Source organism: Oryx dammah, unplaced genomic scaffold (assembly GCF_014754425.2).
Source record: "Oryx dammah isolate SB20612 unplaced genomic scaffold, SCBI_Odam_1.1 HiC_scaffold_2, whole genome shotgun sequence".
NCBI lineage: Eukaryota > Metazoa > Chordata > Mammalia > Artiodactyla > Bovidae > Oryx > Oryx dammah.
Genome location: NW_024070186.1, coordinates 157,816,287 through 157,841,809, shown reverse-complemented (window position 1 = coordinate 157,841,809; position 25,523 = coordinate 157,816,287). Strand labels below are relative to the sequence as shown.

Below are 25,523 nucleotides of genomic sequence, written 5' to 3'. Positions count from 1 at the left end.
CCCAGGTGAGGGGAGCTCCAGGTGAGGGGTGCCCCAGGTGAGGGGTGCTCCAAGTGAGGGGAGCCCCAAGTGAGGGGAGCCCCAGGTGTTGGCATAACCTGCTCTCTGCCTGGGCCCTGGCACCTGCTGAGGGGCGAGAGCCCCTCAAAGAGCAAAGTGAAGCCCTGCCTCCCAGTCAGGGCATTGTGCACACCGGGGTCAGGGTGCGGGCTGCCCCACTGCCCCCTGCCACCGGGACTGAGCCCACATGGAGGTGACGGGCTGGGTCAGACAGCACTCACCAGTCACCCCAGGCCTCACACACCCCCACCCACCCCACCAGGCCCCCTCCTTTGGTCAGGGTCAGCAGGGCGGGGCGCCAGTCCCCACCACACCCAGAGCTGTCCTCACCCAGCCAGCGCCCACACAGCTGCCTGAGCAGCCCGCTCAGGCCAGCGCGGAGGGCCAGCCTGCCTTCTCCCGCTGCCCCACCTCACACCAGCCCCCCTGGGTCTGCTTCCTGTCAAAATGTTGCTGACAACAGCCGGTTTCATTTTCTATTAAGGCTCTCAGGGGGCTGCCTCTCCGCCCTGAGGCTCTTTCCCTGGTGCAAAGACCCCGCTTTGCTCCCCCTGAACACCTGGTCCCTCTGCTGACTCCCAGGAGGTCCCGAGGTGGGCAGTATGAGCCTCGGTCCTCCACCCCGAGGCTGCTGGGAGTCCTAGCATCCCCAGGGGCCCAGACAGAGCCTTACGCATCCTCCCGCGCCGCCCCGTCCCGCCCTCTCTCCAGGCCTGTTCCAGAGGGAACATGCCTCAGGACCTTTGCACACCCCTTCTTGAACAGCTTCCTTTGCCCTCTCTCCCTTGGGGGACTCAGTTTAGTGTCCTGTCCTCAGGAGCCCCCCACCACCACCACCCTCGGAGGTCTCCATCACGTGGCCCTCTTGAACCTCCATCGCGCTCGTCTCTCTCCAAAATGATCTACTGGTCACTTGTTTCTCTGCTCTGCGGGTGCGCAACTGTGTCCCCCGCTGAAGGAGGTTCCGGGGCCTGGTACCCACAGGTACGCGGAGGATGTGATGGCCGGGCGGTGAAGGGGGCCCGGCCGTCCGCTCCGCAGGAGGGGCCTTGAGGGGGACGGTCGGACCGCTGGCGCCCAAGGGCTCCATCCTCTGGGCCCCGCTGGATTCGGGGTCCCCGCCGCTCCTCCGAGGCAGGGCTCGCTCTAGCCTGGCTCTCCGTTCGCCGGCCTGGACCTTCCTTCGCCTCTCTCCTGCCCTCGCCGGCCCTCCTCTCCGCTCCCCGCCCCGCCGCGCGCAGGGTTTATTATTGTGCGGGCGCCCGTGGGAAGGCGGAACGGGGGCGCGAGCCGGGGCGGCGCGTGCCCGTGGGCGCCGCGGCGGGAGCGCGCTGTGCGCGCGGGAGGGCGCGGCGGGGCGGGGCGGGGCTCGGCATCCTCGGCACCCCCGCCCGGGCTCGCCAGTCCGGATTGGCTACCGGCGCCGGGAGCGCGCGAGGGAGCGGCGCGTAAGGCCGGGCGGGGGGCGCGCGCGGCTCCACCGGCGGCCGCGGAGGAGCGCGGGGAGGAGGGCGGAGGAGGAGCGCGGGGAGGAGGGCGAGGGGAGGGAGGAGGCGCCCGCCCGGCTCCCTGCAAAGCGGCCTTATTTATCTGGGCACAGCCATAGCCTCCCCGGTGGGAGGCTCGGGCGGCCGATCCTCTCCCACCGGGGAGATCCTCTCGAGGGGCAGCGGAGGGGCCCGGCCAGGCCGGACGCGGGGCGCGGGGCGCGGCCGGGCCCTGCCTGCCAGGCCAGCACCTCGGTCGCCTCCTCGCCTCGCCGGTGCCCATGCCGGGCTCCCCATGACGGGAGGACGCCCGGTGGACAGCGTGGCATGAGCCAGGAGCCCGGGCCGAGGTAAGGTGTGTGTGCCGGGCCAGGCTACAAGACGGGGAGGGGGCAGGCCACAACACCGGGGAGGGGGCAGGCCACAGCACCGCGGAGGCCACAATGAGCAGGAGGCTGGGAAGGGGCTTGGGACAGCGCCGCCGCCACCCCCCGAGGGCTTACGTAACCGCAGCCCCTTCCCTGGCGGCTGCAGCTGGGCCTCCAGCCCTGCCAGACCTTCCCCCAGCCCTTCACCCCAGTGGCTGCCTGGTTGAGGCCCGATCCCCATGGCAACTGGACCAAGGCTGTGGGTCGGTGCCACTGTGCTGTTCCCCCATGGACACCGAATTACAGGCCCCCAGCTGGGCTGCCTGGGTGAGGTCCCAGACCCCACAGCACTCAGGACTCCTCACCCCAGCACCATGAGCCCCTGTGCCTGGAGACAGGTGTTAGATACAGTTACACTCCAGGAGGAGCTTGTGAACGCGAGGCCCAGTCGCTGACCTGCTCCTGGACACCTGAGCCCGGCCCTGCATGGAGCTGCCACAGTGGGAGGTCGAGGGGAAGGGAGGGCGCTGGCCACGTGTGCTCTGGAGGAGGGGCCGGGTGCTGGCCAAGGCTGGAGGGCCCCAGAAGCAGAGCTGGGCACCCTGAGACTTGCTGGGGGAGGGTCTGTCCTTCTGGGGGTTTGAGTGGGTCGAGGAGTCCCCCACCCATGACCCGAGAAGGAGAGAAGGCCTGGCTGTTGGAGCCTCCAGGAGCCTGCAGCCTGGTGGCCACTCCTCCACCCCTCCCAGCCTCTGCACGGGAGGGTTTCCCTCCATGGACAGGGCCCATGGACCAGGGACAGCCTAGGCCCCCGTGGCACCAGGCAGAGCCTGGGCCCCTTTCTTCACACAGATGCCTTCGAAGGATGCTGGACGGCAGCCTTGGGGCAGAAGGCCTGGGCGGGTTGGGAGCCTGAGAGGTTTGGAGTCCCCCACTGGCTCGATAGGAGCTGGCCGGGGCCAGCCGAGGCTGTCTGGGGAGGAGGGGTATTCAAGGCCCAGTCCCAAACACGGGCAGAGCGGGGAGTCCGTGCAGGCCCCAGGGGACCCCAGGGCCTGGGGGGCCTCTGCCTCCCCTTGCTGTGGGCCAGACCTACGGGCATCTCTGACGCTGTGAGGGTTCACGGGGCTGATGCCACCCTCCAGCTCACACCCACTTTCGGGGCACTCACACAAGTCCTGTCGCCCACTAGTGAGAAGGGAACAAGTAGCTGGAGGTTGGAGCACCCGGACACTCACGCCAGCTGGGCCCAGCCTCAAGAAGGGCTGCACTGCGGGGACCAGGGAGACCTCTCGCCTGGAGGCTGGGGAAGGGGTTCCTGGGCTGGCACTGTGAGCTGTCTGCAGCCCCCATCTCGTCACACGTGAGAGCTGCTGCTGTGTCTGAGGGCTGGCTTGAGGGACGAGTGGAGGTGGCAGCAAAGTGGGTGGCCCGGAACCTCCCCTCCCAGTCGCCTGGGGGAGCCTCAGTCAGACCCACTGCAGAGGGTGGGCTTGGCCTCCCCTGGGCAGTGTTTGAGGCACTCGATGCCCCAGGCCCTGGAGGGTGTGGACCCTTCAGAGCAGAGAGGCCTGGAGCCTGGCATATACTCCCAGAGGTGCCTGGTCCCACGTGACTGAGCTGCCCTGAGCCTGGCCACAGGACGTGCTCTGCTGGAGCACCAACTCGGCTCTCTCTTGAGGCCCACGTGCTGCCTTTCCAGAGCCCCGGGCACCTGGGTGGGGCAGCCCGCACCCCCAAGCATCTCCGAGCTGGGGGCGGGAGGGGAGCGCTGCTGCTAGGACGTGTGCAACGAGGTAGGGATGTGCGTGTGCCTGAGTCACAGAGCTTGTCACGAAATTTGTCAGCCCGCGCCATGTCCCCAACCCCAAGCTACCCAGGTCGTCACCCCAGCCCCTGAGCCGCCGCTGCAGGTTGACCTAATGTGAGCTTTTCTGGCTACCCATGCCCTGTCCAGCTCCATGGTCCTCAGCCGGCAGGGGGAACTGGTCAGTGCAGGTTCTGCTGTATTAGATGGAGTATCAGGGATGAGTGAAGAGACCTCTGAGCTGAGAACCATGACGGGTGGGTATGAGCAGTCCCAAAGATGAGTGTCTCAGTGGTCGATACGCAGCTTGCAGCCTCTGGAAGGAGAGCAGGGGCGTGACAGGGGGCACACTGGGAGAGACCCCCAGCCCAGGGCTCCAGGCTGGGAGAGCATAGGGACTGAAGCAGAACAGAGCAGAGGAAGGAGGCGGCAGCAGCAGGCGGGGGGTGGGGGGGGGAGGGGCACAGAGTTGCACTCTGGACAGCCATGCCTGGCCTGAGTCTTGGGAGTAGGACAGCTGGAGGACTTGGGGTAAATCCTAGCTTTGTGCAACTTCTGAAAATTCACTCTGAACCTTGCTGTCCCGGCTTGTGTGTGATGGGCTGAGATCAGCAGTGCAGTGGGAGGACATGGCTCTCGGAAGCTTCCCTCCTTTCTAATGCTTCCTGTCCCCTTCACCCTGGTCTGGCCAGACCATGGGGAACAGGCAGCCAGCACCCTCGACCCTGCAGCCCTCAAGGGGGGGACTTGGCCAAAAAGGAGACACAAGCCGTCCCCTTCCCGAAGGTCTGAATAAAGGCACAGCCCGCCCCAAGCCCCAGGGTCTTAGGAGCCTTCTCAGAGACCCTGGCATCACTCTTTCCCTCCCCCATGGACACCGGCCTCTGTCACAACCTGGACTGAGGAGCTGAGCCACAGTTGAGCCCTTCCATTGACTGCTGTCCGTCCCACCTCAGGGGAAGCTGCACCCCTTTCTACATGACCCTGATCATTGGACTGGCATTCTTCATTCATTCAGCTGCCCAGCCATCATGCTGTCTGTCCTCAGAAGAGACAGACAGGTAGACAGTGATGATAGTCCATGTCATGGCAGACATCTGGAGATGTTTTCGGGCCAGGGGTCCCATGGGGAGAGGGAGAGCGGTGCTCACACCAAAAGATAGAACAGGAGGAGCTTGCAGGATTAAGGATCCCGGAGGCCTCCTGAGCAAGCAGGGGACCAGCATGTGCCTGGGCAGAGGGGGAGGGAAGTACAGGACAGCAGGTCTCGCTGAACTGTAGGGTCAGGTCTGGAAAGGGGCCGGAAGTGAGGCTCTAAGGTGGACATGCTGGGTCTCAGGGCCCAGTGACTTCATCTGTAGAAGAGGCAGCTCCTCAGGAAGCCCCAGCGTGGCCATCTCCAGACCTGGAAGCCACCAAGGTCTGGAGTCCTCGCAGGACTCACAGCGCTCGCCAGGTGCCCTCTGGCCCCCACAGTTCCCGTGAGTCTGCTGGGGAAGCAGAGGCCTGGTTTGCTCTCCTTGATTCACCTCTGGCTCAGGCTGGTGAAGACAAGAAGCTAAACTAGTGACCACCTCCCTCCTCCTGTGGTGAACCAGGGGCCTGGAGCCCCTGCAGCCATCATAGGAGAAGCCTTCCCCCAGAATCCCACTCCTCATGGAGACAGCACACCAGGGGCTGAGGCTGAGAATAGTGCAAGCCTGACCGTCTTATTTTAAAAGCCTCTTTCCCTGCGTGTCAGCTGCTGGTGCTTCTCCCTACAGGGGAGTAGTCCCCAGGGGACTGGCTGCCCCTGCCTGTCCTGACAGGAAGACCAGGCCGCTCCTCCTGGACACACTAGGTGCAGCGGAGTCAGGTGACAAGAAGGTGGAGACTCTGCAACCTGTCTGCTGGGTCAGGGGGTCAGAGCCAGGCTGAGGGGCCCTTGTCCCAGCCCCCCAGGGGCCTCTTGCCTCACGGGCAGGAAGACCCATTTCTGACTTGAGCATTGTCCCAAAGCCCTGACCCCTGCACTAAAGTGTGGCTGTTTCCAGTTTTGAGCTGAAGATCTAGGGCTCAGACTAAGTCAGTGAGGCTGGACGGTGAGGAGCAGCTGGAGCGCAAGACCAGGGACAAGGTCGGGGAGCAGCAGGCCTGCCTCTGTGGGAAGAAGGCTCAAACCCAGAACGCAGGGGGCGGGGAGGCTAACCGACAGGCCGGCCAGGGGCTGTGGAGAGAGGGGCGGCCAGGTCTCGGACACTCCCTGCAAGCTGCTGTAAGCTCTTTTCCGTGGGTGGGCTCCACCCAGAGGTCTGGGGGGTGGGGATGGGACTGTGGGTGTATGCAAATATGAGCTGCTGTGGGGGACGGAAGGGAGCCCCGCGGATGCCCGGGGCATACACGTGATCCCCTCCACTCAGGCTCCACGTGCGCACCCATGGCTGGGAGAATTTTCAACCTAAATCGGCACTGCTCTTGAGTTATTTCTCCCTTGGTGCCGCCTCCGCCGCCTCCTCCTCCGGATCTTAGCCAGGCGGGCGTCTTCTCCCCCTTCCCCCCACAAGCCTCCCGGGCCCCTCCCAGCCGATCTGAGTTTGCCGGGCGGTACCCTCCCCGCCGCGCGCTGCCGCTGTCCGTGGTGGCACGTCCGAGCCCGGCCCCGGGAGTCCGCACTTGGCGGCTGCGGGGGCGCTGTCCATGGTGCTGCCGCCGCCGGGCGCACCCTGCTCTGGGGACGCAGAAGGTATTCAGACAGGGGCTGCCTCTCTAACCAGCACAGCCCGCACGAGGGAATTGCCAGGATACTCTCCCCCTTGGATACTCTCCCAGGAGGTGGGGGGGGGGTGGCATTTGTAGGCTTCATACTGTCCCTCCATGCGGCGCTGTTGTCCCAGGATGGCCCTTCCTATGTACTGGCATTAAGGGGTCTGGGGCAGCCCTCACGCTGGGCCACCCCTGCCACTGTGGACAACTGTAACTCCTGGGAGCCTCATGTTCCTGGTCTGAAAACCGTGCTCACAGCAGTGCTTCTCCCTGTGCCCCCCAACCGGGCAGTTTTGAGGCTGACATACACTATTATCCCAGTGGGCACTCGGCAGGTGCTGTTAGGGATGTTGTGTATCAGCCCAGGTGAGGAATGCAACTACCTGGTCATGACCTGCAGTGAAGGGGCAGCCAAGGTGTGGGGGTCTCCTCTTGGGGCGTGGACTGGCAGCCTGAAGGTTCATGACTATCAGGGCATGAAGACCTTTGGACTCAAAGCTGGGCTGGCAGCCATGAGGCCCACGTGTCCCAGTTAGACCCTTGGGCCCAGCCCAGGATGCACCCTCCCCAGATGTGGAATGCGGGCAGGTGTTGTCCTGTCCAGGGCTTGGGAACCAGTGGAGATGTGACGCTGGGAAGGGGAGGACAGGACAGGACCACTGGCTCCCCTCCCCTCAGGCCAGCAAGCTCACTGTGAGCCATGCCCTGCACTTGGTCCTCATCTTGTGCTGTTCCGTGGGGCATATCATCAACCCCAGGCTTTGAAGTGAGGAAAGGGAGGCTTGGAGCAGGGAAATGGCTCCCCAAGGCCACACAGCGATTTGGGGTGAGCCACTGGGTACCCACCTCCTCGCTGAGTGACAGAGGTGGGGACAGGCAGGAGATCTGGAATGAGAGGTAGATGGTAGCCCTGTGAGGGACCCACTGCCTCTTCTCTCTGGGGTCATCTGCATCCAGTGTCCTCTGCCACCCATTCATAGCCTTGGAGGCCTGAGCAGGGGAACAGGAGATGGTCTCAGCCCCACCCTGTGGGAAGATCCCTACACATAGCCTTCCGCAACCAGTTCTGTGTCTGTGTCTTGGCTCCACCAAGCCAAGACTGTGACCTCAGGCAAGCAATTCATGCTGCCTCAAGCTATAGTTTCCTCATCTGTACAACGGGTACAATCATCAAAGCATCGTCCTCCATGGGTTGAGTGGGAGATTAAGGAAACAATATGTGTGCAGGGCTCATTGTGCTGGCACCACCGTGAGCACCCTGGGAAGACACTTGCCCTTTCTCTGGGTATGTTCTGAGCCACAGAACCTCCTGCGGCCACAGAGATTCTCAGTGCATGCGCCCCAGATGGAGCACTTAAACCACTCCAGAGAGCTACACTGGCGTGGCATAGAGGAGTGGCCAGAGAATGCCCCAAACCCTCAGTTCCCCAGCCCTGCCTGGCAGAGAGAGGCCTGGCAGGTGCTGATGGCGGGCAGCAGAGGTGAAGGGGACGGTCACCAGCGAGTGTCCCTCCACCTCTGTCCATAGAACCTGGGGGTCAAAAAGCTCTGTGGTGGGTGGAGGTTGAACTCAGTGCATATGGTAGGTGCTCAGGAGTGTTGTAGTCATGACCAGCCCTGCCTTCCTGCACCTGCTCAGTCAGGGAGTCAGGACTTACACTCGGACCCTTTCTGTTGGGTGGTTCTGGGAATGGCCTGGGAGGGGCCGCTGGGGGATGGGGCGGAACCTCGTCCTCCTGCGCAGGACTCACTGCCGTCTCCTGGACCCTGTCTGCAGCCCGAGCGGGGAAGATGTCGAGCCCCGGCGTCAACGGTGACTCCAAGCCTCCATGCTTGCCTCGCAATGGCCTGGTGAAGCTGCCAGGCCAGCCCAATGGCCTGGGCGCAGCCAGCATCACCAAGGGCACGCCAGCTGCCAAGAACCGCCCTTGCCAGCCACCCCCACCCACCCTCCCACCACCCAGCCTGGCTGCCCCACCGCCCCGGGCTGCTCTGGCCGGGGGCCTGTGCCCCCAGGCAGGGCTCCCCCTTGGTGGACCAGCCTTAGCCCCAGTGCCCGGGCCCCCAGCAGAGCGACCGCCCCTGGCCACAGATGAGAAGATCCTCAATGGCCTCTTCTGGTACTTCTCGGCCTGCGAGAAGTGTGTGCTGGCGCAGGTGTGCAAGGCCTGGAGGCGTGTGCTCTACCAGCCCAAGTTCTGGGCGGGCCTCACGCCTGTGCTGCACGCCAAGGAGCTCTACACAGTGCTGCCTGGAGGTGAGAAGGAGTTCGTGAACCTGCAGGGCTTTGCAGCACGTGGCTTTGAGGGTTTCTGCCTGGTCGGCGTCTCTGACTTGGACATCTGTGAGTTCATTGACAACTACGCGCTCTCCAAGAAGGGTGTCAAGGCCATGAGCCTCAAGCGTTCCACCATCACTGACGCCGGCCTGGAGGTGCGCACTGCCACGGGCCCAGGGGAGCAAGGGTGGGGGGCTAGGCCAGGCAGCAGCCACTCAGCACATGTGTGCTGTCGGGGGTGGGGTGGTGAGGAAGAAGCTTTCACACACAAGCAGCAAAGTGGCTGAGGGTGGGGCTGGTGCCCTGAGGAGTGTGGCTCTGGGGTGGGGGGAGCAGGGCTGGCTACTTAGTTTGGGGGATCTAGTTCAAAATGAAAATTTGGGTCCTTTGCTCAAAGATAACTAAGGATTTCAAGATAGTAACAGCAAAGCAGGGGCTTCCCAGGTGGCGCTAGTGCTAAAGAACCCACCTGCCAATGGAGGAGACAGCTTCAGTCCCTGGGTTGGGAAGATCCCCTGGAGGAGGAGGGTATGGCAACCTACTCTAGTATTCTTGCCTGGAGAATCCCATGGACAGAGGTTGCAGAGTTAGACACAACTCAACCGACTTAGCACTCATGCATGCAACAGCAAAGCAGACAAATGTGAGACCCTGCATGCCAAGAAGGTTGCCTTGGGTAGGGAGGATGCTGGAGGGGGTGGGAGAAGCAGGGGCAAAGGTCAGAGGAGCAGCTGTGGAGGTGGCCCTTACCCAGGAAGGGGACTCTAATCATCGCATCATTAACACCAAGGGCTCTGAGCATCTGCTCGGGCCTGGCCCCGGACTCCCAGACCCCTTGTGCCCTGCCTCCTCTCTTAGAATGTTGTTTACATGTAATGATCACTCTGTAAAGGGCACTTGGCAGAGTCCAGCTTGATGGATGTTTAACACTGTCTGTACCCTCAAGAACACAGCTTCCTGCCCCTCGGCGGGCTGCTTCCACCCTGTCTGCTATCAGCCCACTATGCCCGTGGGGAGTCTCATGCTTGGGAAACCACGGTAGGCTTGAGCCCTATGGAAGCCTCCTGACCCCCTTCTGACCCCGCACCTGTCCACAGGTGATGCTGGAGCAGATGCAGGGTGTGGTGCGCCTGGAGCTGTCAGGTTGCAACGACTTCACCGAGGCTGGGCTGTGGTCCAGCCTGAGTGCGCGGATCACCTCGCTGAGCGTGAGCGACTGCATCAACGTGGCCGACGACGCCATCGCGGCCATCTCGCAGCTGTTGCCCAACCTGGCCGAGCTGAGCTTGCAGGCCTATCACGTGACGGACACAGCCCTGGCCTACTTCACAGCGCGCCAGGGCCACAGCACACACACGCTGCGCCTGCTCTCCTGCTGGGAGATCACCAACCACGGCGTGGTCAACGTGGTGCATAGCCTGCCCAACCTCACTGCGCTCAGCCTCTCTGGCTGCTCCAAGGTCACGGACGACGGCGTGGAGCTTGTGGCAGAGAACCTGCGGAAGCTCCGCAGCCTCGACCTCTCCTGGTGCCCGCGCATCACTGACATGGCGCTCGAGTATGTGGCCTGCGACCTGCATCGCCTGGAGGAGCTCGTGCTGGACAGGTGTGCACGGCCCCACCCCTAGGCCACAGAGGGCAGGGCCAGGCGAGGCTGCTGGACCTCTATGAAGGGAGCCTAGTGGACAAACCTGTAGTTAGAGGGGGGCTGCAGCAAGGGGGTGCGGGGCCCTCATAAGAAGCTAGCCTAGTGTGGACTATAACACGGGGGCAGGGCTGAGCAGTGCTCCCCACCCCCACCCCAACCCGGAGCCTGGGTGGGGCGCGGCACGGTGGGGCAGGAAGGTAGCTCAGCTCCGGGCGTCTGGGGCGGAAAAGGAGGAAGGGGCCAGAGCTGAGGGGTGGGGACAGGTGTTTTGAATGTGGGCAACCCCTTCTGTTGCGACCACAGGTGTGTACGCATCACGGACACTGGCCTCAGCTATTTGTCCACCATGTCGTCCCTCCGCAGCCTCTACCTGCGATGGTGCTGCCAGGTATCAGCCCTCCACGCCTCCAGAGACTGGGGAGTAGGCGGGGGAGGTGGGGGGCGCGGGGAAAGCCCCCACCCAGATATGCCGCTGACCTGTAAGGAAGCCCACTCAGATCCTGTAAGGAAGTCTGGGATCCCTTCACACCCAAGCGGCGCGCGGAGTCCCTAGGGCCCTCAGCGACTCCTTGGGGACCTGAGAACCTACCACCTGCCCCCTACGGCCTGACGCTAGGAGTGGGGCTCCCTCGTGGCGCAAACGGAAATAGCTAACTCGCCCCGACCTCCCTCCCAGGTGCAGGACTTCGGGCTGAAGCACCTCCTGGCCATGAGGAGTCTGCGTCTCTTGTCTCTGGCAGGTGAGACCCTGTGCCGCCCTCCTGGGCAGTGGCCACTCATCCCCACCTAGGCCGACTCCGCCAGCACTGCCGGGACCCTCGTGCAGACCCACGCCTGGTGTTGACTCACGGTGGCCCAGGTCCCACCGGCCAGAGGGCGGAGTCTCGCCTGGTCCGAGCCACGCCCACTAAGCCCCGCCCCCCCCGCAGGCTGCCCGCTGCTGACCGCCACCGGGCTGTCGGGCCTGGTGCAGCTGCAGGACCTGGAGGAGCTGGAGCTGACCAACTGCCCCGGAGCCACCCCCGAGCTCTTCAAGTACTTCTCGCAGCACCTGCCCCGCTGCCTAGTCGTCGAGTAGTTGGGGCCTCCCCGCCCTCGGCCCCTCGCTCTCCTCCCCGCCCCGCCCCGAGCAAGGAGGGCGGCGGGCGGGCCAGCCCCGCGCACGCACGCACGCACGCTCGGGGAATTTGTGCATGCCCCTCGCGCCCGCAACTGCACGCCCGCCCTTCGCCACGCCACAGTCGCCTCCATCGTTCGCCCGCCCGCTGGAGGCGGAGCGCTGGGGCTCGGTCCTGGGGGCGCTTTGAGCTCGCCAGACGGCCCCTACCGCCTTCTCCGCCACACCCCGCTCTGTCTCCCCACCCCGGGCAGGGCCCAGGGGGTTTGAGGGGAGCTGGGTCCCCTAGGACACAGGGGCCCGGAAGAGCCCCCAGGGCTTCTCGCATCTTCCACTGCACCGCGCCTGGAGCCCTCCGAGGGGTGCGAGGGGAAACAGGCCGCCGCTAAAGCCATGGCCCGCCCAGGAGCCCAAGTCCCACCCGCCCTTCCCCCACTCATGCCAGCCTGACCCCCAGCGACCTCCCCTCTTCCTTGCCGCTGTGTGAGAGGGGCCCGGCTCGCCCCACCCCACCCACAGACCTAAGGTCCTTGGACCCTGGCCAGGCTAGGGCAGAACTGGATTAGGAGAGGGGCCACCAGGCTGACAGTGACCTTGGCATAATCAACATTAGCCCAGCTGGCCCCAGTTCACCTCAACCCAGGGTGGCATAGCTGCCTTGAGAGGCCTGCAGCTGGAGCGACCATTAGGGCCTGCAGGCCTTGGGAGCAGTCGTGAGTGGACCCTGCCCTGCAACCCCTGTAGCCAGCTGGGCCCAGGCCTCTCAGTGCAACACTTCATTCTGGGCAGGTCTCCACCAGGTGGAAGCTGGGAAAGGAGGCCCTAGCCAGTGACCAATATTCCAGTGACCAGCTCCCCCTCAACACCCAAAGGGAGGGCTCCTTTCTAGCCACAGCCTCCCTCTCCCCAGCTTCCCAGACTTCTACCTGCCCACGTGGGCGCACCGTGTTCTGTCTAGTCCCAGCACATCGGGAAGTCCTGGGGTGCTGGCCCATCTTGGTGATTGCTGAGGAGGGGGCTGGGACCCCTTTCCATCCCAACCTTGAGCACCCACACCCTATCTTGGGACACTCCGCCCCCAATCTGGTTGGAAGAGAGTAGCCAGTTTCCAGAGAGCCAGAGAGTGACAGAGAGAGAGAGAGAGAAAGAGAAAGAGCGAGCGAGAGATGCTGTTGAAGAGAGACAGTTCAACAGCCCAAAGATTTCCCTGTCCCTGGAGTGCTGGCCAGAGGCTCCAGGGCTGAGATGGTCAGAAGCCAGTTTCTTCAGCCCCTCCTCCCCACAGCTCCTAGTGGGGAGGGGCAGCTGTCCATTTGTCCAAAGTATTAATGCAACTGAAGCTGTGATATTTCCAACGACTGTAGGAGGAAAAATTAGGGGGACAGAGGAAAACAAAACCAACCAACCCCTAAAATCATTTTCTTATTGTACATAACGATCTCATTCTCCTGTATATGCGGAAGATATAACCTTATATTTGGTAAGTGTTTCTTGTGCTATTTTATCACGTGACCTGTTTATAAAAATATATATTAAAAAAGTTGTAAAAACACATGTCTGAATTGTTTTTAGGTCATCACACCATTGTGGGGGGAAGGTGTTATCTGTCCTGAGTGGCCCAAGTCTGAATTTTTGTGCACCCCTCATCAGGTTTATTGGTTCTTTCAATAAACATGCAGAGACTGGTAACACTGTGCCAGACTGGAAACCCAGCAGTGACCACCACAGAAGGCCCCTAACCTCTCACTGTGTCAGCAGGGAGAGACACTAAAATCATTACATATAACACTCCTTCCAAAATATCTAGGATATAGCCCATTCTTCCAAGGGCAAAAACGAGGGCTGCTAGGGGTATCCTAGGGAGAAGGCAATGGCAACCCACTCCAGCACTCTTGCCTGGAAAATCCCATGGGCGGAGGAGCCTGGCAGGCTGCAGTCCCTGGGGTCCTGAAGAGTCGGACAGGACTGAGCGACTTTACTTTCACTTTTCACTTTCATGCATTGGAGAAGGAAATGGCAACCCATTCCAGTGCAGTGTTCTCGCCTGGAGAATCCCGGGGACGGAGGAGCCTGGTGGGCTGCTGTCTATGGGGTCGCACAGACACGACTGAAGCGACTTAGCAGCAGAAGCAGCAGCAGCAGCAGCAGCAGGGGTATCCTAGAAGATCACACAGAGCAGCAAGCACAGGCCAGGGCGCATACCCAGCAAAGAAAGGGCGGCTCAGAGAGGGTCACTGATTGAACCGTTTGTGTGAACAAGTCCAGTCAGGCACCAGAGCTCTTGGAGCCAGACGGATGCGAGTTCACATTCGTGTGAAACAGATGTAATCAGTTATACCAGGTTGTGACGAGCGCCGTGGAGGCCACTTAGATGGGGTGGCCGGGGAAGGCCTCTAAAAACGTGCCATTTAAGCTGAACTCTGAGGGATGAGGAGACGCGTTCTGGGGAGGACAACGAGCGGGCACCCACGATGACCGTGAGGCAGGCAAGGGCTCGGCCGGCTGGCAGCCGCCGTGGCGGGAGCTGCGCGGAGAGGACGGGCCAGGAGCTCGGGATTTGCCTCCCAGCGCGGTGAGGACGTGTGGAGGCCCGTAGGCCGAAGAGTCCCTGGCTGTGCGGAGCTCAGATGAGGCGGGAGGGGGGACCCCAGGAGAGCCGCTAGGAGGCTGTTCCCGAGTCCCGAAGAGGGCGGAGACGGAGGAGGGGTGTGGGGCCAGCCTGGGGATGCCTGGGCTTGCTGATGGACCGTGGGGCAGAGATGAGCACTAGCATTAAAATAACACGAGTAAAAAAAGGAAGAGGAAGACTACCAGAGGCGGAACCGGCGGAGCCTCTCCCCCATCTCTGCTCGCCCCTCCGCCTCCAAGGCGCGCTCCCGTCCCGGAACGTTTGTAGTGTGGGCAGCCGCTTCCAGCGCGGGGCTGGAAAGAAAAGGACCACGTTCGGCGGGGGGCGGGACGGAGACGGGCTTCTTCCGGTGCGGCCGTTCCTCCCCGGCCCGGCAGTTTCAGGAAATGGCTCAGGTGCCCGCGGAAGGAGAGACTTCTCCGTTCCTCCGGTTCTGTTCCCGCTGTCTCTGCTCCCGCCGCAACCTCTGCGCCGCCAGGCTCTCCTGTGCGGTCGCGCCAGCCATCCCTCGGGCTCCGTAAACAGCTCGGTCCTGGAAGCCCCTCTGACCCTCGCGCCTCTGGTCTTCCTGCCCCCTTTCCAGAGGCCGACTGTGCACGGTGGGAGCCATCTGGCTTCCCTGGCGGGACTGACTGCCCGAAAGTCCAGTGACCATCCTGATTTGGTAGTTAGGGGGTTGGAGAATTGGCCTGGCCTGGGACTGACCAGGTAAAGTCTCCCCGAGAAGTCAGACATGGGGCTGGCTAGCCTCAGGGCAGCCATGGCGCCCTCCGACTGCCCGGCCAGGGTGATGGAACTTGCCTATCAGACCGACTGACTAACGGTGGACTCCCCTGGACTAAGCAGTTTTGGAGGAACCACCCAGGGTGAAGGGTCTGAAAGGATACGCCCCTCCCGCCGGGCTGATCAGGCCTGCCCACTTCACCGATCTGCTCTCGCCACCCGTGCAGCCATGGAGAAGATGTCCCGCGTGACCACGGCCCTCGGTGGGAGCGTGCTGACTGGCCGCACCATGCACTGCCATCTCGATGCTCCGGCCAACGCCATCAGCGTGTGCCGTGACGCGGCCCAGGTGGTTGTAGCAGGCCGCAGCATCTTCAAGATTTATGCCATTGAGGAGGAGCAGTTTGTGGAGAAGCTGAACCTGCGCGTGGGCCGCAAGCCCTCCCTCAACCTGAGCTGTGCAGACGTTGTCTGGCACCAGATGGACGAGAACCTGCTGGCCACGGCGGCCACCAATGGCGTGGTGGTCACCTGGAACCTGGGCCGGCCGTCCCGCAACAAGCAGGACCAGCTGTTCACGGAGCACAAGCGCACAGTGAACAAAGTCTGCTTCCACCCCACTGAGGCCCACGTGCTGCTCAGTGGCTCCCAGGACGGCTTCATGAAGTGCTTTGACCTGCGCAGGAAGGACTCTGTCAGCACCTTCTCGGGTGAGGCCCTGGGAGGCAGGCCAGGCAGGTGTGCCTCTCTGCAGGTGGCCGACCTGTCTAGGCAGGTTGAGAAGCGCTGTGTATCAGAGGCCCTCAGGTGTGCTCCCAGAGGGCTTCCTGGAGGAGGAGCCAGCTGAGCTGGCACTGGAGGAGGGGGTGGAGGTCTGCAGGGAAGGGTCAGAGGTGGGCCTGGTGGAAGTGCGAGGGGTACCTGGAGTGCAGGCACGGCGCTGACGCACTTCCAGGGCCAGCTGGAGTCGAGGGTAGTGTGGGATCAGGGAGAAGGCAAACGGGTGGCTGCCCTGGCAGCTGAGCCTCCTCTCGCCATGCCTCAGAGCTCCAGGCCACTTCATTGCATGAAGTCTGCTTCCAGGGTCCTCAGCCCAGGGAAGCAGTGGGGAGTGGGGCACTGCCTGGCTCCCCACCCCCAAGTTCCCTTCCCAGCAGGCCCAGCTCTTGACACCCCTGCCTTGAGCCAACTCACATTTTTTACCTTGATGAGACCAAATGAAGAACAGGGCAGAGCCCTCAGATAATCAGGGAGCCTCTTACGACAGTCTTTGAGCTCCCTGTGCGGGGGAAAGCTGGGTGCTGCATTCGAAGGCTCCTGGTGTGGTGGTCCTCAGGGCTGGACGTGTCCCCTCAAGATCTCCAGTCCTTGGGGGCTGGCCAACCTGGCAGCTCCAGCTCAAGGTGTAGAGCCTGGGGCATTTTATCCCTGCCTCCTGGAGCCTGAGGCTTCCAGAGGATTGTATTCGGCCCACCGAGGCTCCTGTTCACACAGTGCTCCGACACCTGGTTTTGAAGCCGTGACAGCTTTGCACGAGGACAGATGTCAGATGCAGAATCCAGAGAAAATCAAGGTCCAGGAGTCTGTTAAAAACCACCCGATGCCTGGTGTCCCTCTCACCTGCCTAGGCTATTATCTGCTTTGCCATGCCTCTCTTCGCCCCTGTCCACTCTGGACAGGCCTTAGCTAGTGTCTACACCACCCTCCAGGCCTTCTGGTCTTGGCCACAGGCAGGAATGCAACACCAGCCCACATCCATTCTGAGGAATCCCCATTGGTTGCTTGCTCTCCCTCCTGGAGCTCCTGTGGGCCACCCTGTCCCCCACCCCCAACCTTCTCCCTCCACTAATGTCCGCTCACAGGCCAGTCTGAGAGTGTGCGCGATGTCCAGTTCAGTATCCGGGACTACTTCACCTTCGCGTCCACCTTCGAGAACGGCAACGTGCAGCTCTGGGACATTCGGCGGCCTGACCGCTGTGAGCGAATGTTCACAGCCCACAATGGGCCTGTATTCTGCTGCGACTGGCACCCCGAGGACAGGTGTGGGGTGGAGGCCAGGGCAGCGGGGCAGGGTGGGTGGGCTTGTGGAAGGGCTCTCTCACTGCCTCAAGACCTGTGAGACAGAATGGGGAGCCCTCCCACCCCAAAAGAGGTCACTGAGGACTTCATGTGCCTTCCCCAGGGGCTGGCTGGCCACAGGTGGGCGTGACAAGATGGTGAAGGTCTGGGACATGGCCACACACCGTGCCAAGGAGGTGCACTGCGTGCAGACCATCGCCTCCGTGGCCAGAGTCAAGTGGAGGCCAGAGTGCCGCCACCACCTCGCCACGTGCTCCATGATGGTGGACCACAACGTCTACGTGTGGGACGTGCGCCGGCCCTTTGTGCCCGCCGCCATGTTTGAGGAGCACCGGGACGTCACGACAGGCATCGCCTGGCGCCACCCGCATGACCCCTCCTTCCTGCTCTCCGGCTCCAAGGACAGCACTCTGTGTCAGCACCTGTTCCGCGACGCCAGCCAGCCTGTTGAGCGTGCCAACCCTGAGGGCCTCTGCTACGGCCTCTTTGGGGACCTGGCCTTCGCAGCCAAGGAAAGCCTCGTGGCCACCGAGTCGGGGCGCAAACCCTATGCTGGGGATCGGCGCCACCCCATCTTCTTCAAGCGCAAGCTGGACCCTGCTGAGCCCTTTGCGGGCCTCGCCTCCAGTGCCCTCAATGTCTTTGAGATAGAACCCGGCAGCGGCAGCATGAGCTGGTTCGTGGACACGGCCGAGCGTTACGCCCTGGCCGGCCGACCACTGGCTGAGCTCTGTGACCACAATGCGAAAGTGGCTCGAGAGCTTGGCCGCAACCAGGTACACGGGGTGGACTGAGGGCCAGGATCTTGGTACAGGGCCTGGAGCTCCTCTGACAGCTGCGGCCGGACCCTGCCCTGAGTTCAGAGTTCAGCTCTGGCTGAGGACACCTTCAGCTTGCCCCAGTAACTGAGAGTGTCCAGAGCCCCAGGAGTGGGCCTGACGCCAGTGCCATTCCTGGGGTGCAGGCCTGGGTGTTGTGGGGTCTTGGCCTCTCTTGGCTTGTCCTTGCTACTAGACTTCCCAGGATGTCCAGCCCTACAGAGAATGTCCACATTGCCTTGCTCATCATCTCCCTGGGATCTTGGGCCCATTTCCATGTTTCCTCTGCCCCTACAGGATGGAGGCTAGGTTTTTTGTTTTTCCTGTGGGCCTCGGCTTCCCACCTGGGGTGGACCAGGACATTGGGTCCCTGGGGCAACTGAAAGCTGAGGGTTTGTGGTTCTATCCAGGCAGAGGGGGGCTTGTGCAGGGCTCCACGGACCCAGGACCCCCATGAGTGACTAGTGCCCACCCCTAGGTGGCTCAGACGTGGACCATGCTCCGGATCATCTACTGTAGTCCTGGCCTGGTGCCCACCACCAACCTCAACCACAGCGTGGGCAAAGGCAGCTCCTGTGGCCTGCCCCTCATGAACAGGTAGACACCTGGGGGCGGCTCTCCCCAGAGGGTGGGACTGCTGGTGCCTACCTACCCATCGGCCCTCCCTGCCCCCAGTTTCAACCTGAAGGATATGGCCCCAGGGCTGGGCAGTGAGACTCGGCTGGACCGCAGCAAGGGTGATACACGGAGCGACACAGTGCTGCCGGACGCCTCAGCCACACTCATAACCAACGAAGGTAGGGTGGGGGCGGGCAGAGGGCCTTCATGGGAGTGGGACTGGGTCTCCCAGTGTGAGGCAGTCCTGGAATGCCCTCCCTCCCTCCCTCCCTCCCTTGGACAGATAACGAAGAGACTGAGGGCAGCGATGTGCCCACCGATTACCTGCTGGGCGACGTGGAAGGTGAGGACGATGAGCTTTACCTGTTGGATCCGGAACACGCACACTGTAAGTGGGGGCGTGGGGAAGGGGTAGGGTGGGGCTGGGAGGCGGGGCCAGAGCCTGCCTACCCTTCCTGCCTCTGTGTCGCAGCGGAGGAGCCCGAGTATGTGCTGCCCCAGGAGGCCTTCCCGTTGCGCCACGAGATTGTGGACACCCCGCAGGGGCCTGAGCACCTGCAGGACAAGGCCGACTCTCCCCATGTGAGCGGCAGTGAGGCAGATGCAGCCTCCCTGGTGCCTGTGGACTCCTCCTTCTCACTCATCTCGGTCTCGCATGCGCTGTGCGACAGCCGCCTGCCGCCCGACTTCTTTAGCGCCCTGGTCTGTGACATGCTACGTTTCTATGCCGAGCAGGGTGACGTGCAGATGGCCGTGTCCGTGCTCATTGTGCTGGGTGAGCGCGTGCGCAAGGACATCGACGAGCAAACCCAGGTGGGTGACAGGGTCTGGGGGTCTTCCCGGAGCAGCTACCACCCTGAGGACTGCCCCTGCACGCCCCGCCTACACCCGCACCTGTGTCTATGCCCAGGGAAACCCGGGCTCTTACTCCGCCCTCCCTGCCTTGCCCGCCAGGAGCACTGGTACACGTCCTACATCGACCTGCTGCAGCGCTTCTGCCTCTGGAATGTGTCCAATCAAGTGGTCAAGCTCAGCACCAGCCGCGCCATCAGCTGCCTCAACCAGGCCTCCACCACCCTGCATGTCAACTGCAGTCACTGCAAGCGGCCCATGAGCAGCCGGGGCTGGGTGTGCGACCGCTGCCGCCGCTGCGCCAGCATGTGCGCTGTCTGTCACCACGTGGTCAAGGGGCTCTTCGTGTGGTGCCAGGGCTGCAGCCATGGCGGCCACCTGCAGCACATCATGAAGTGGCTGGAGGGCAGCTCCCACTGCCCCGCTGGGTGCGGCCACCTGTGCGAGTACTCCTGACCCGCTGCCGGGCTGGTGGGGACGGGCTTGTGAACCAAATAAAGGACGTGGGAGGCATTCTAAGCGGCTTGTTATCTGCTCGCGTCGCTTGGGGTCAGGTGCCGGCGCGGCCTATTTTACTGGGCGGAGGGCGGGCCCTCCGCGGCGCAGTAGCCAATGGCATCCCTTGGGGTGGCTCTCGCCCCGCCCCCCGGAAGCGCCCAGGCCTTCCGGGCCGAAGGAAGCGGCTCCCCAAGCCGGTTGGTGGCCTCACGGAGGCACTCCCGGCTTGCCTCGCGGCGGCAGGCTCATGGCGCTGGAAGCGCAGCCGCTTCTGTGGCTCGCGCTCTGGACGCTGGCGGTTCTCGCCCGGAGCTCTGGGGAGGACGTCGACGGAGGGTGGTGAGCGGCGCCGGGCGGCCGGGCGGGGCGAAGCGGGGCGGGGAGCGCAGCGGGGCGGCCGACAAAGTGAGCCCCTGTGTCGGCAGGCGGCGGCCCGGGCCGGGGGCGCCGGCGGCCGTGACGGAGGAGCAGCACTGCACCGTGGAGCGCCGGGCTGACCTCAGCTACGCCGAGTTCGTGCAGCGGTACTTGCGGCCTCCTGTGGGGCCACACCTCCCGGAAACCTGTCCCTAGAGCCGTCCCCTGCACCGCCCAGGACGCGCACTGCTCCTCCTCCCTAGGCCGCTTCCCCTTGAGCCCCTTCGAGCGCGTGTGGGCGGGAGCCGAGGGTGGGGGCGGGTCAGACCTGGCCGTGACCCTGCCCTTCCTTCTAGCTACGCCTTTTCCAGACCTGTCATTCTGCAGGGGCTCACAGACAACTCGGTGAGTATTCACGCCCCTCTCGACCACCACTCGCCAGTGCAGGGCCCCGCCCCGAAGTCCTTTCTCAATCTCCGCAGAGGTTCCGGGACCTGTGCACCCGTCAGAGGCTGCTGGCCTCCTTTGGAGACAGCGTGGTCCGGTTGAGCACCGCCAACACCTACTCCTACCAGAAAGGTGAGCTGCCCCACCCTGCAGCCCAGTCTGCTTGCTAGCATCTTGCAGGCAGCACCAACTAGTCCTGACCAACGCCTTTCAAACTGCAGTGGACCTGCCCTTTGAGAAGTATGTGGAGCAGATGCTGCACCCCCAGGACCCCATCTCCATGGGCAATGGTGAGCGAGACAGGTGACCATGGGTGTGTGTGGGGGGGTGACTTGGAGATCCCTGTGTCCTGTTTTCTGCTGGCAGACACTCTGTACTTCTTTGGGGACAACAACTTCACCGAATGGGCCTCCCTCTTTCGGCACTACTCTCCACCTCCGTTCAGCCTGCTGGGTACAACTCCTGCTTACAGCTTTGGAATTGCAGGTGGGTGCCCTGCAGGACAAAGGGACCTGGGGGCTGGCTGGGGGAGGATTAAGCTTGGTAACCAGGTGCTCCTAACCTGCCCCACAGGAGCTGGCTCTGGGGTGCCCTTCCACTGGCACGGACCTGGGTTCTCGGAGGTGATCTACGGCCGCAAGGTTAGCACAGGGTGCGGGCTGACTCTGGGTTCACTGACCGAAATACAAAGCGTGACTCTGCTGCTCCCCCCACCCCCCAGCGCTGGTTCCTGTACCCTCCTGAGAAGACACCCGAATTCCACCCTAACAAAACCACACTGGCCTGGCTCCAGGACACATACCCAGCCCTGACACCATCTGCACGGCCCCTGGAATGCACTATCCAGGCTGGTGAGGTCAGTGGCTGGCAGACAGGGGCCAGGCTGAGCCGGGCCAAGGAGCCCCATCCAACCCATCAACCCACATGTCCCCCAACCCCTCGCCAGGTGCTGTATTTCCCTGACCGATGGTGGCATGCCACACTCAACCTCGACACCAGCGTCTTCATCTCTACCTTCCTCGGCTAGCCAAAAGAGGTGGCTGGCGACCCCACCGCACACCAGCACACATCCCTGCAGTACTCACAGGTTTTATTACAGGGACAGAGGTGGTGGCAGCAGCCTCAGCCCAGCCCAGCCTCACCCCCCCTTTCCGGCCCAGGAGGAGGATGAGAGGCGCGTTGCCCAGCAGAACTGATGGGGGTGGGGTTGGGGACACCAGGGTAGGGATCCAGGGACACAAACTATATACAGAAAACTAGGGGCTACAGCCCCAAGGCCCTCCTGAGCTAGGGTACCGGGCAAGGCATGTGGCTGGCCCATACACCGACCCTGCTCAGTAATCCTCTACCCAGCCATTCTCAGAGATGAAGGCATCGATGACCTCTTTCATGGCCAGGTTGGGGATGAGCTGTTCCTGGGTCAGGGGGCTCCGAGTCACAGGGTCAAAATGGCCCACGCGCTGTAGTGACAACAGGAGCAGAATTAGGAGCTGCTCAGTGCGTGTGGGTCCTGCTGCCAACACCCACAGGCCCTCACCTGCAGGTGCTCCTCGATGTCCTTACGGTCGTATGTGATGCCACTGGGCGTGATGCAGGGCTCCCGCATCAGCTCAAAGCTGATCTTGCCGCACAGGTAGTCAGGGATGTCTCGCTTCTGCAGCACACAGGGTCGGATCAGGTCAGGGGCTGGGAAGGGAGACTGCTCTAGCTACCCACAGGCCCCAAAAGATGGGCAGCTCACCTTTCTCTTCTCGTCTACCTGAGAGAAGAGCTCATCCATGTCTGCCAAGTACTTGTCCTGCAAAGAACCAAGCAGCCACTTGTGGGCCTGACATCCCTCTCCCCTCCCCAGGCACTGAGACACACAGACCCAACAGGAGCCGGGGCACCTCACATCAGAGCACACGCACACACAGGACCCACACTTGGGCTGGGCAGCCTCACATGCTTGGCCTCAATGCAGGCCTGCTGGGCCCGTACGTGGCTGTCATCCTCGTCACCCTCGTGGTTCCGCTGACACTCTTCCAGTTCCCTGGGGGTTGACCAAAAGGTGTTCAGAGATGGGTCTGGCCAGGGGCACTCAGACTCCACTCCAGACTTAGGATCATTCAGGCCCCTTCCCCTCCATCTTCTGCGTGCCAGAAATGGCCTTCAATAAACACTTGTGTTCACACCTCAGAGTTAACCTAAGAGTGGTGACTCGAAGGGGGGAGCCCACCTCTCACGCTCAGCCACAATGAGCCGTGTGAGGTAAGAGTGCAACTCATTTTCCTGGTGGATGCGACGCTCCTCGATGCTGTTCCAGCGCTTCTTCTTTGCGATGCGCAGAGCACTGGGGATGTCATCCCCAAAGTTGAGCCGCTGCTCCTTGGCCAGGTTGTAGGCTGGGGGATAGAGTATTTGGGTAAACTTCAACCAGTCCACCCACCTGGTCCCAGGCACCCTGGAACCAGCTAGCCTGTAAGCCCACCTCGCTGCAGGTTGGCAATAGCCTCATCATAGCTTTCCATCTCCAGCTGGCATTGCCCCAGGAAGAAGTGTGCCTTCACAGACTGCCCGTCCAGCTCCAGGGCACGCCGACAGTCAGCCAGGGCTTGCTCGTGCTGCTGCATCTTCAGGTAGCACAGCGCCCGGTTGGTGTAATACACGGCCACCAAGGGGTTCCGGGTCTGGGGACCAAGGCCGGGCCAGCCAGCATGAGGGAGTGAGCTCAGCCTGCCCACACCGTCCCAACTTGAGGCCCACGGTTGGAACCAAGACACTAGAATTTTCTCAGCTTCCAAGCCCCTGGGTTCTGAGGGAGAGTGAAGCCTACGTGAGCCCACTCTCTGGACTCCAATGAGTCTTGTGAAGGTAGCTTTTCCGGACTCGTGGAAATCCCCAGCATCGCGTTTGACTCCTCAAGGGGCAAGGATGCCTGGTCCCCAGCCCAGTGGGCCTCGAACACCTACAGTTCCCACCCAGCACAGTTCTCTGGCAGCCCGCACTGGCTCGGGAAAGGCGCGGCCTTGGCCCCAGACCCCAAGCACCCACCCCCTCCCTCCGAAAGTCTGGCGGGCACGGCCTGACATGTTCTGGAGAGGGCGCGCGGCAGAAGCCGCAGCTCGGCCCCTCCCCTGGCTCGGACGCCAAGCCCCTCCCGCAGCGCGGGCGCACTCACGATGGCGCGGCCGTAGCAGGCCGCTGCCTCCGGGTACTTGCGGCCCACGAAGAGCCGGTTGCCCTGCTCCTTGAGCTCCTGTGCGCTCGGGCTCTTCTCGGGGCTGCCGCCGCCGGCGCCCAGCCGTGCGCCGCCCTCCTTCTCCTCCTTGCCCTTCATGGCGCCGCACGGCACCGCCTGGGCTCCGCTCCCAGGCTCCGCGCCCAGCCCGCCCTGCGCCCGCAGCCCGAGCCCGCGATCCGCTCAGGCTCGGTCCAGCGCTCCGCCACCGGAACTTCCGGTCTGCAGGTAGGCGGGGCCAGCGGAGCGGACCGCCGCACGGGTGGGCGGGGCCGCGCGTGCCCCCGGCGCGCTGTGGGGGCGGGGCCGGCGGGGAGCGTGACTCTGGCAACGCGACGCGGCGTCGAGGTTTGCGACGCGCCGGGTCACCCGGGCAGACGCCCGCCCGGCCGCGCTCCGACGCCCCGCCCCCGAGGCCTCTCCTGGCGCGTGGAGATGGCCGCGGCTGGCGGGCTCTGGAGCTGTGAGGACCCAAGCCTCTGGGCCGCCGTCTTGGAGTGCCGCGGGGCGGTGCTGCGGGCGCGCGCGGGCCCCCAGGGGCGGCTGGAAGCGCTGGACCAGTGGTAGGGCGGAGGGGGCAGGGGCGGGCGGGCCGAGCCCCGTGGCCCGGACTCCGTAGCGCCGCCTTCCCCCAGGTACCGAGAGGAGCTGCCCGCGGCCATCGGGGCCCGCGCGGAGAAGCACGTGACACGAGACGAGCTGGAACGGCTGCTGGCGTGGAAACTGGCGGTAAGGCTCCCACTTGGGGCGCGGCACAGCCACGTGGGTGGGGCTTCCCAGGGGGCGCACCCTCGTGGCGGTTTTGAGGGGGCTCCCGGCGAGGGCCACCGCCCGTGACACCCGACCCGACCTGGCCACAGAGGGGCCGCTTCCGACCGCGCCTGCAGCAACTCGTGGTCGCCAACCCTCCGGAGCTGGTGGTGCAGCGTTCGGCCGCCGCCTTCCGCCTCCTGCCAGACATGCACGCAGCGGTCATGGCTCTGTGCACCCTCCGTGGCGTGGGCCCAGCTACCGCCTCGGGTTAGTCGGGAAAGCTGGACCACCCCCGGGCAGGGTCGCGGGCGGAACCTGGCCTGTTAGTGTCCTTATCCATGAAATGGTCCGATAGCCAGATACATGATACAGGAGAGTTGCTGGGGACGGCAGCCCTAGGCCCAGGCGGGGCTGAGTGCTGTCCATTCACGACCCACAGCGGTACTGGCTGCCGGAGCTCCTGAGGTGGCAGCCTTCATGTCTGAGGAGGCAGTGGCCGCAGTGCCCGGCCTGCCCGCTCTGCAGTACACTGTCAAGCACTACCTGCTCTACCTGAGCCGGGTGCAGGAGCGTGCAACAGCCCTGAGCCAAGGTGCAGAGACCACGGGCAGCCAGGGTGGTCACTGAGAGCTCTCTCTGACGGTAGGAAGATTGGTATCTCCGAGCCTCAGACTCTCTGTGCCCTTCTCTAGGCAGTGCATCTGGGCTGTGGACCCCGCACCACGTGGAGACAGCCCTGTGGACCTGGGCTGTAGGGCGGAAGATGTGCCCGGACCTGCTGCCCAACCTGGGTTCCAGCCTGGTCCCTGCTGAGGACACCAGGCCAGCCAAGAAGCGCAGGACCCAGGCTGAGTGACTTGGCTGTTGCCCAGAGCCTGCTCACCTGCCCTGTGATCTCAGGCCGTAAGTCTCTGGACAGGAGGCTGGCCAACCAGGAAGCTGGCTGCTATTGAAGCTCAATAAATGCCTGCTGAACTGACACCTGAATGTGAGACCCAGAGCCCCTCCCCAGGGCTCCCAGC

The 25,523-nt window shown here is 63.3% G+C and overlaps 5 protein-coding genes across 8 annotated transcripts; 4 read left to right on the top strand and 1 right to left on the bottom strand.

The window, feature by feature from the left end:
* Positions 1-6,459: 6,459 nt before the first annotated feature.
* FBXL16 (F-box and leucine rich repeat protein 16) lies at positions 6,460-11,786 on the top strand. The gene is made up of 5 exons (XM_040229711.1): positions 6,460-8,897; positions 9,840-10,348; positions 10,694-10,778; positions 11,067-11,130; positions 11,320-11,786. The coding sequence occupies exons 1-5, from the start codon at positions 8,256-8,258 to the stop codon at positions 11,466-11,468; spliced, it is 1,449 nt and encodes a 482-aa protein (XP_040085645.1). The 5' UTR covers positions 6,460-8,255; the 3' UTR covers positions 11,469-11,786.
* A 50-nt stretch (positions 11,787-11,836) lies between these two features.
* WDR24 (WD repeat domain 24) lies at positions 11,837-19,743 on the top strand. The gene is made up of 8 exons (XM_040229702.1): positions 11,837-15,569; positions 16,722-16,899; positions 17,042-17,714; positions 18,235-18,353; positions 18,432-18,553; positions 18,658-18,762; positions 18,847-19,187; positions 19,329-19,743. The coding sequence occupies exons 1-8, from the start codon at positions 15,089-15,091 to the stop codon at positions 19,680-19,682; spliced, it is 2,373 nt and encodes a 790-aa protein (XP_040085636.1). The 5' UTR covers positions 11,837-15,088; the 3' UTR covers positions 19,683-19,743.
* Positions 19,744-19,882: 139 nt separating this feature from the next.
* JMJD8 (jumonji domain containing 8) lies at positions 19,883-22,708 on the top strand. 2 transcript variants are annotated; one of them, XM_040229772.1, is made up of 8 exons: positions 19,883-20,063; positions 20,150-20,248; positions 20,438-20,486; positions 20,564-20,660; positions 20,750-20,818; positions 20,895-21,014; positions 21,102-21,384; positions 21,475-22,708. In XM_040229772.1, the coding sequence occupies exons 1-7, from the start codon at positions 19,972-19,974 to the stop codon at positions 21,338-21,340; spliced, it is 765 nt and encodes a 254-aa protein (XP_040085706.1). In that variant the 5' UTR covers positions 19,883-19,971; the 3' UTR covers positions 21,341-21,384; positions 21,475-22,708. The 2 variants fall into 2 exon arrangements, with proteins under 2 accessions (XP_040085706.1, XP_040085716.1); XM_040229782.1 differs by lacking the exon at positions 20,895-21,014 and having other exon boundaries at positions 19,932-20,063; positions 21,102-21,169; positions 21,250-21,384.
* Positions 21,602-23,995, bottom strand: STUB1 (STIP1 homology and U-box containing protein 1). Of its 2 annotated transcripts, none has more exons than XM_040229748.1 (7): positions 23,689-23,995; positions 22,999-23,197; positions 22,747-22,912; positions 22,473-22,560; positions 22,270-22,326; positions 22,066-22,182; positions 21,602-21,988 (listed from the first exon to the last, which is right to left on the bottom strand). In XM_040229748.1, the coding sequence occupies exons 1-7, from the start codon at positions 23,845-23,847 to the stop codon at positions 21,863-21,865; spliced, it is 912 nt and encodes a 303-aa protein (XP_040085682.1). In that variant the 5' UTR covers positions 23,848-23,995; the 3' UTR covers positions 21,602-21,862. The 2 variants fall into 2 exon arrangements, with proteins under 2 accessions (XP_040085682.1, XP_040085692.1); XM_040229758.1 differs by having other exon boundaries at positions 22,509-22,560; positions 23,689-23,972.
* On the top strand, positions 23,685-25,482 carry LOC120855130. 2 transcript variants are annotated; one of them, XM_040229796.1, is made up of 5 exons: positions 23,685-23,976; positions 24,384-24,477; positions 24,609-24,768; positions 24,941-25,093; positions 25,194-25,482. In XM_040229796.1, the coding sequence occupies exons 1-5, from the start codon at positions 23,846-23,848 to the stop codon at positions 25,355-25,357; spliced, it is 702 nt and encodes a 233-aa protein (XP_040085730.1). In that variant the 5' UTR covers positions 23,685-23,845; the 3' UTR covers positions 25,358-25,482. The 2 variants fall into 2 exon arrangements, with proteins under 2 accessions (XP_040085730.1, XP_040085739.1); XM_040229805.1 differs by lacking the exon at positions 23,685-23,976 and adding an exon at positions 24,023-24,311.
* Positions 25,483-25,523: the final 41 nt, after the last annotated feature.

Excerpts from the sequence above, each read along its gene's own strand:
- WDR24 (XM_040229702.1), top strand. The coding sequence starts at position 15,089 with ATGGAGAAGATGTCCCGCGTGACCACGGCCCTCGGTGGGAGCGTGCTG. Across the intron at positions 17,715-18,234 it reads GAGAGCTTGGCCGCAACCAG|GTGGCTCAGACGTGGACCAT; the intron begins GTACACGGGGTG and ends GCCCACCCCTAG. Across the intron at positions 18,763-18,846 it reads GGATCCGGAACACGCACACT|CGGAGGAGCCCGAGTATGTG; the intron begins GTAAGTGGGGGC and ends TCTGTGTCGCAG.
- STUB1 (XM_040229748.1), bottom strand. The coding sequence starts at position 23,847 with ATGAAGGGCAAGGAGGAGAAGGAGGGCGGCGCACGGCTGGGCGCCGGC. Across the intron at positions 23,198-23,688 it reads CCTGCTACGGCCGCGCCATC|ACCCGGAACCCCTTGGTGGC; the intron begins GTGAGTGCGCCC and ends CTTGGTCCCCAG. Across the intron at positions 22,561-22,746 it reads ATTGTGGCTGAGCGTGAGAG|GGAACTGGAAGAGTGTCAGC; the intron begins GTGGGCTCCCCC and ends GTCAACCCCCAG.
- LOC120855130 (XM_040229796.1), top strand. The coding sequence starts at position 23,846 with ATGGCGCCGCACGGCACCGCCTGGGCTCCGCTCCCAGGCTCCGCGCCC. Across the intron at positions 23,977-24,383 it reads CCGGAACTTCCGGTCTGCAG|GTACCGAGAGGAGCTGCCCG; the intron begins GTAGGCGGGGCC and ends GCCTTCCCCCAG. Across the intron at positions 24,478-24,608 it reads TGCTGGCGTGGAAACTGGCG|AGGGGCCGCTTCCGACCGCG; the intron begins GTAAGGCTCCCA and ends ACCTGGCCACAG.
- JMJD8 (XM_040229772.1), top strand. The coding sequence starts at position 19,972 with ATGGCGCTGGAAGCGCAGCCGCTTCTGTGGCTCGCGCTCTGGACGCTG. Across the intron at positions 20,487-20,563 it reads AGGGGCTCACAGACAACTCG|AGGTTCCGGGACCTGTGCAC; the intron begins GTGAGTATTCAC and ends CAATCTCCGCAG. Across the intron at positions 20,661-20,749 it reads CACCTACTCCTACCAGAAAG|TGGACCTGCCCTTTGAGAAG; the intron begins GTGAGCTGCCCC and ends TTCAAACTGCAG.
- FBXL16 (XM_040229711.1), top strand. The coding sequence starts at position 8,256 with ATGTCGAGCCCCGGCGTCAACGGTGACTCCAAGCCTCCATGCTTGCCT. Across the intron at positions 8,898-9,839 it reads TCACTGACGCCGGCCTGGAG|GTGATGCTGGAGCAGATGCA; the intron begins GTGCGCACTGCC and ends ACCTGTCCACAG. Across the intron at positions 10,779-11,066 it reads ACCTGCGATGGTGCTGCCAG|GTGCAGGACTTCGGGCTGAA; the intron begins GTATCAGCCCTC and ends CCTCCCTCCCAG.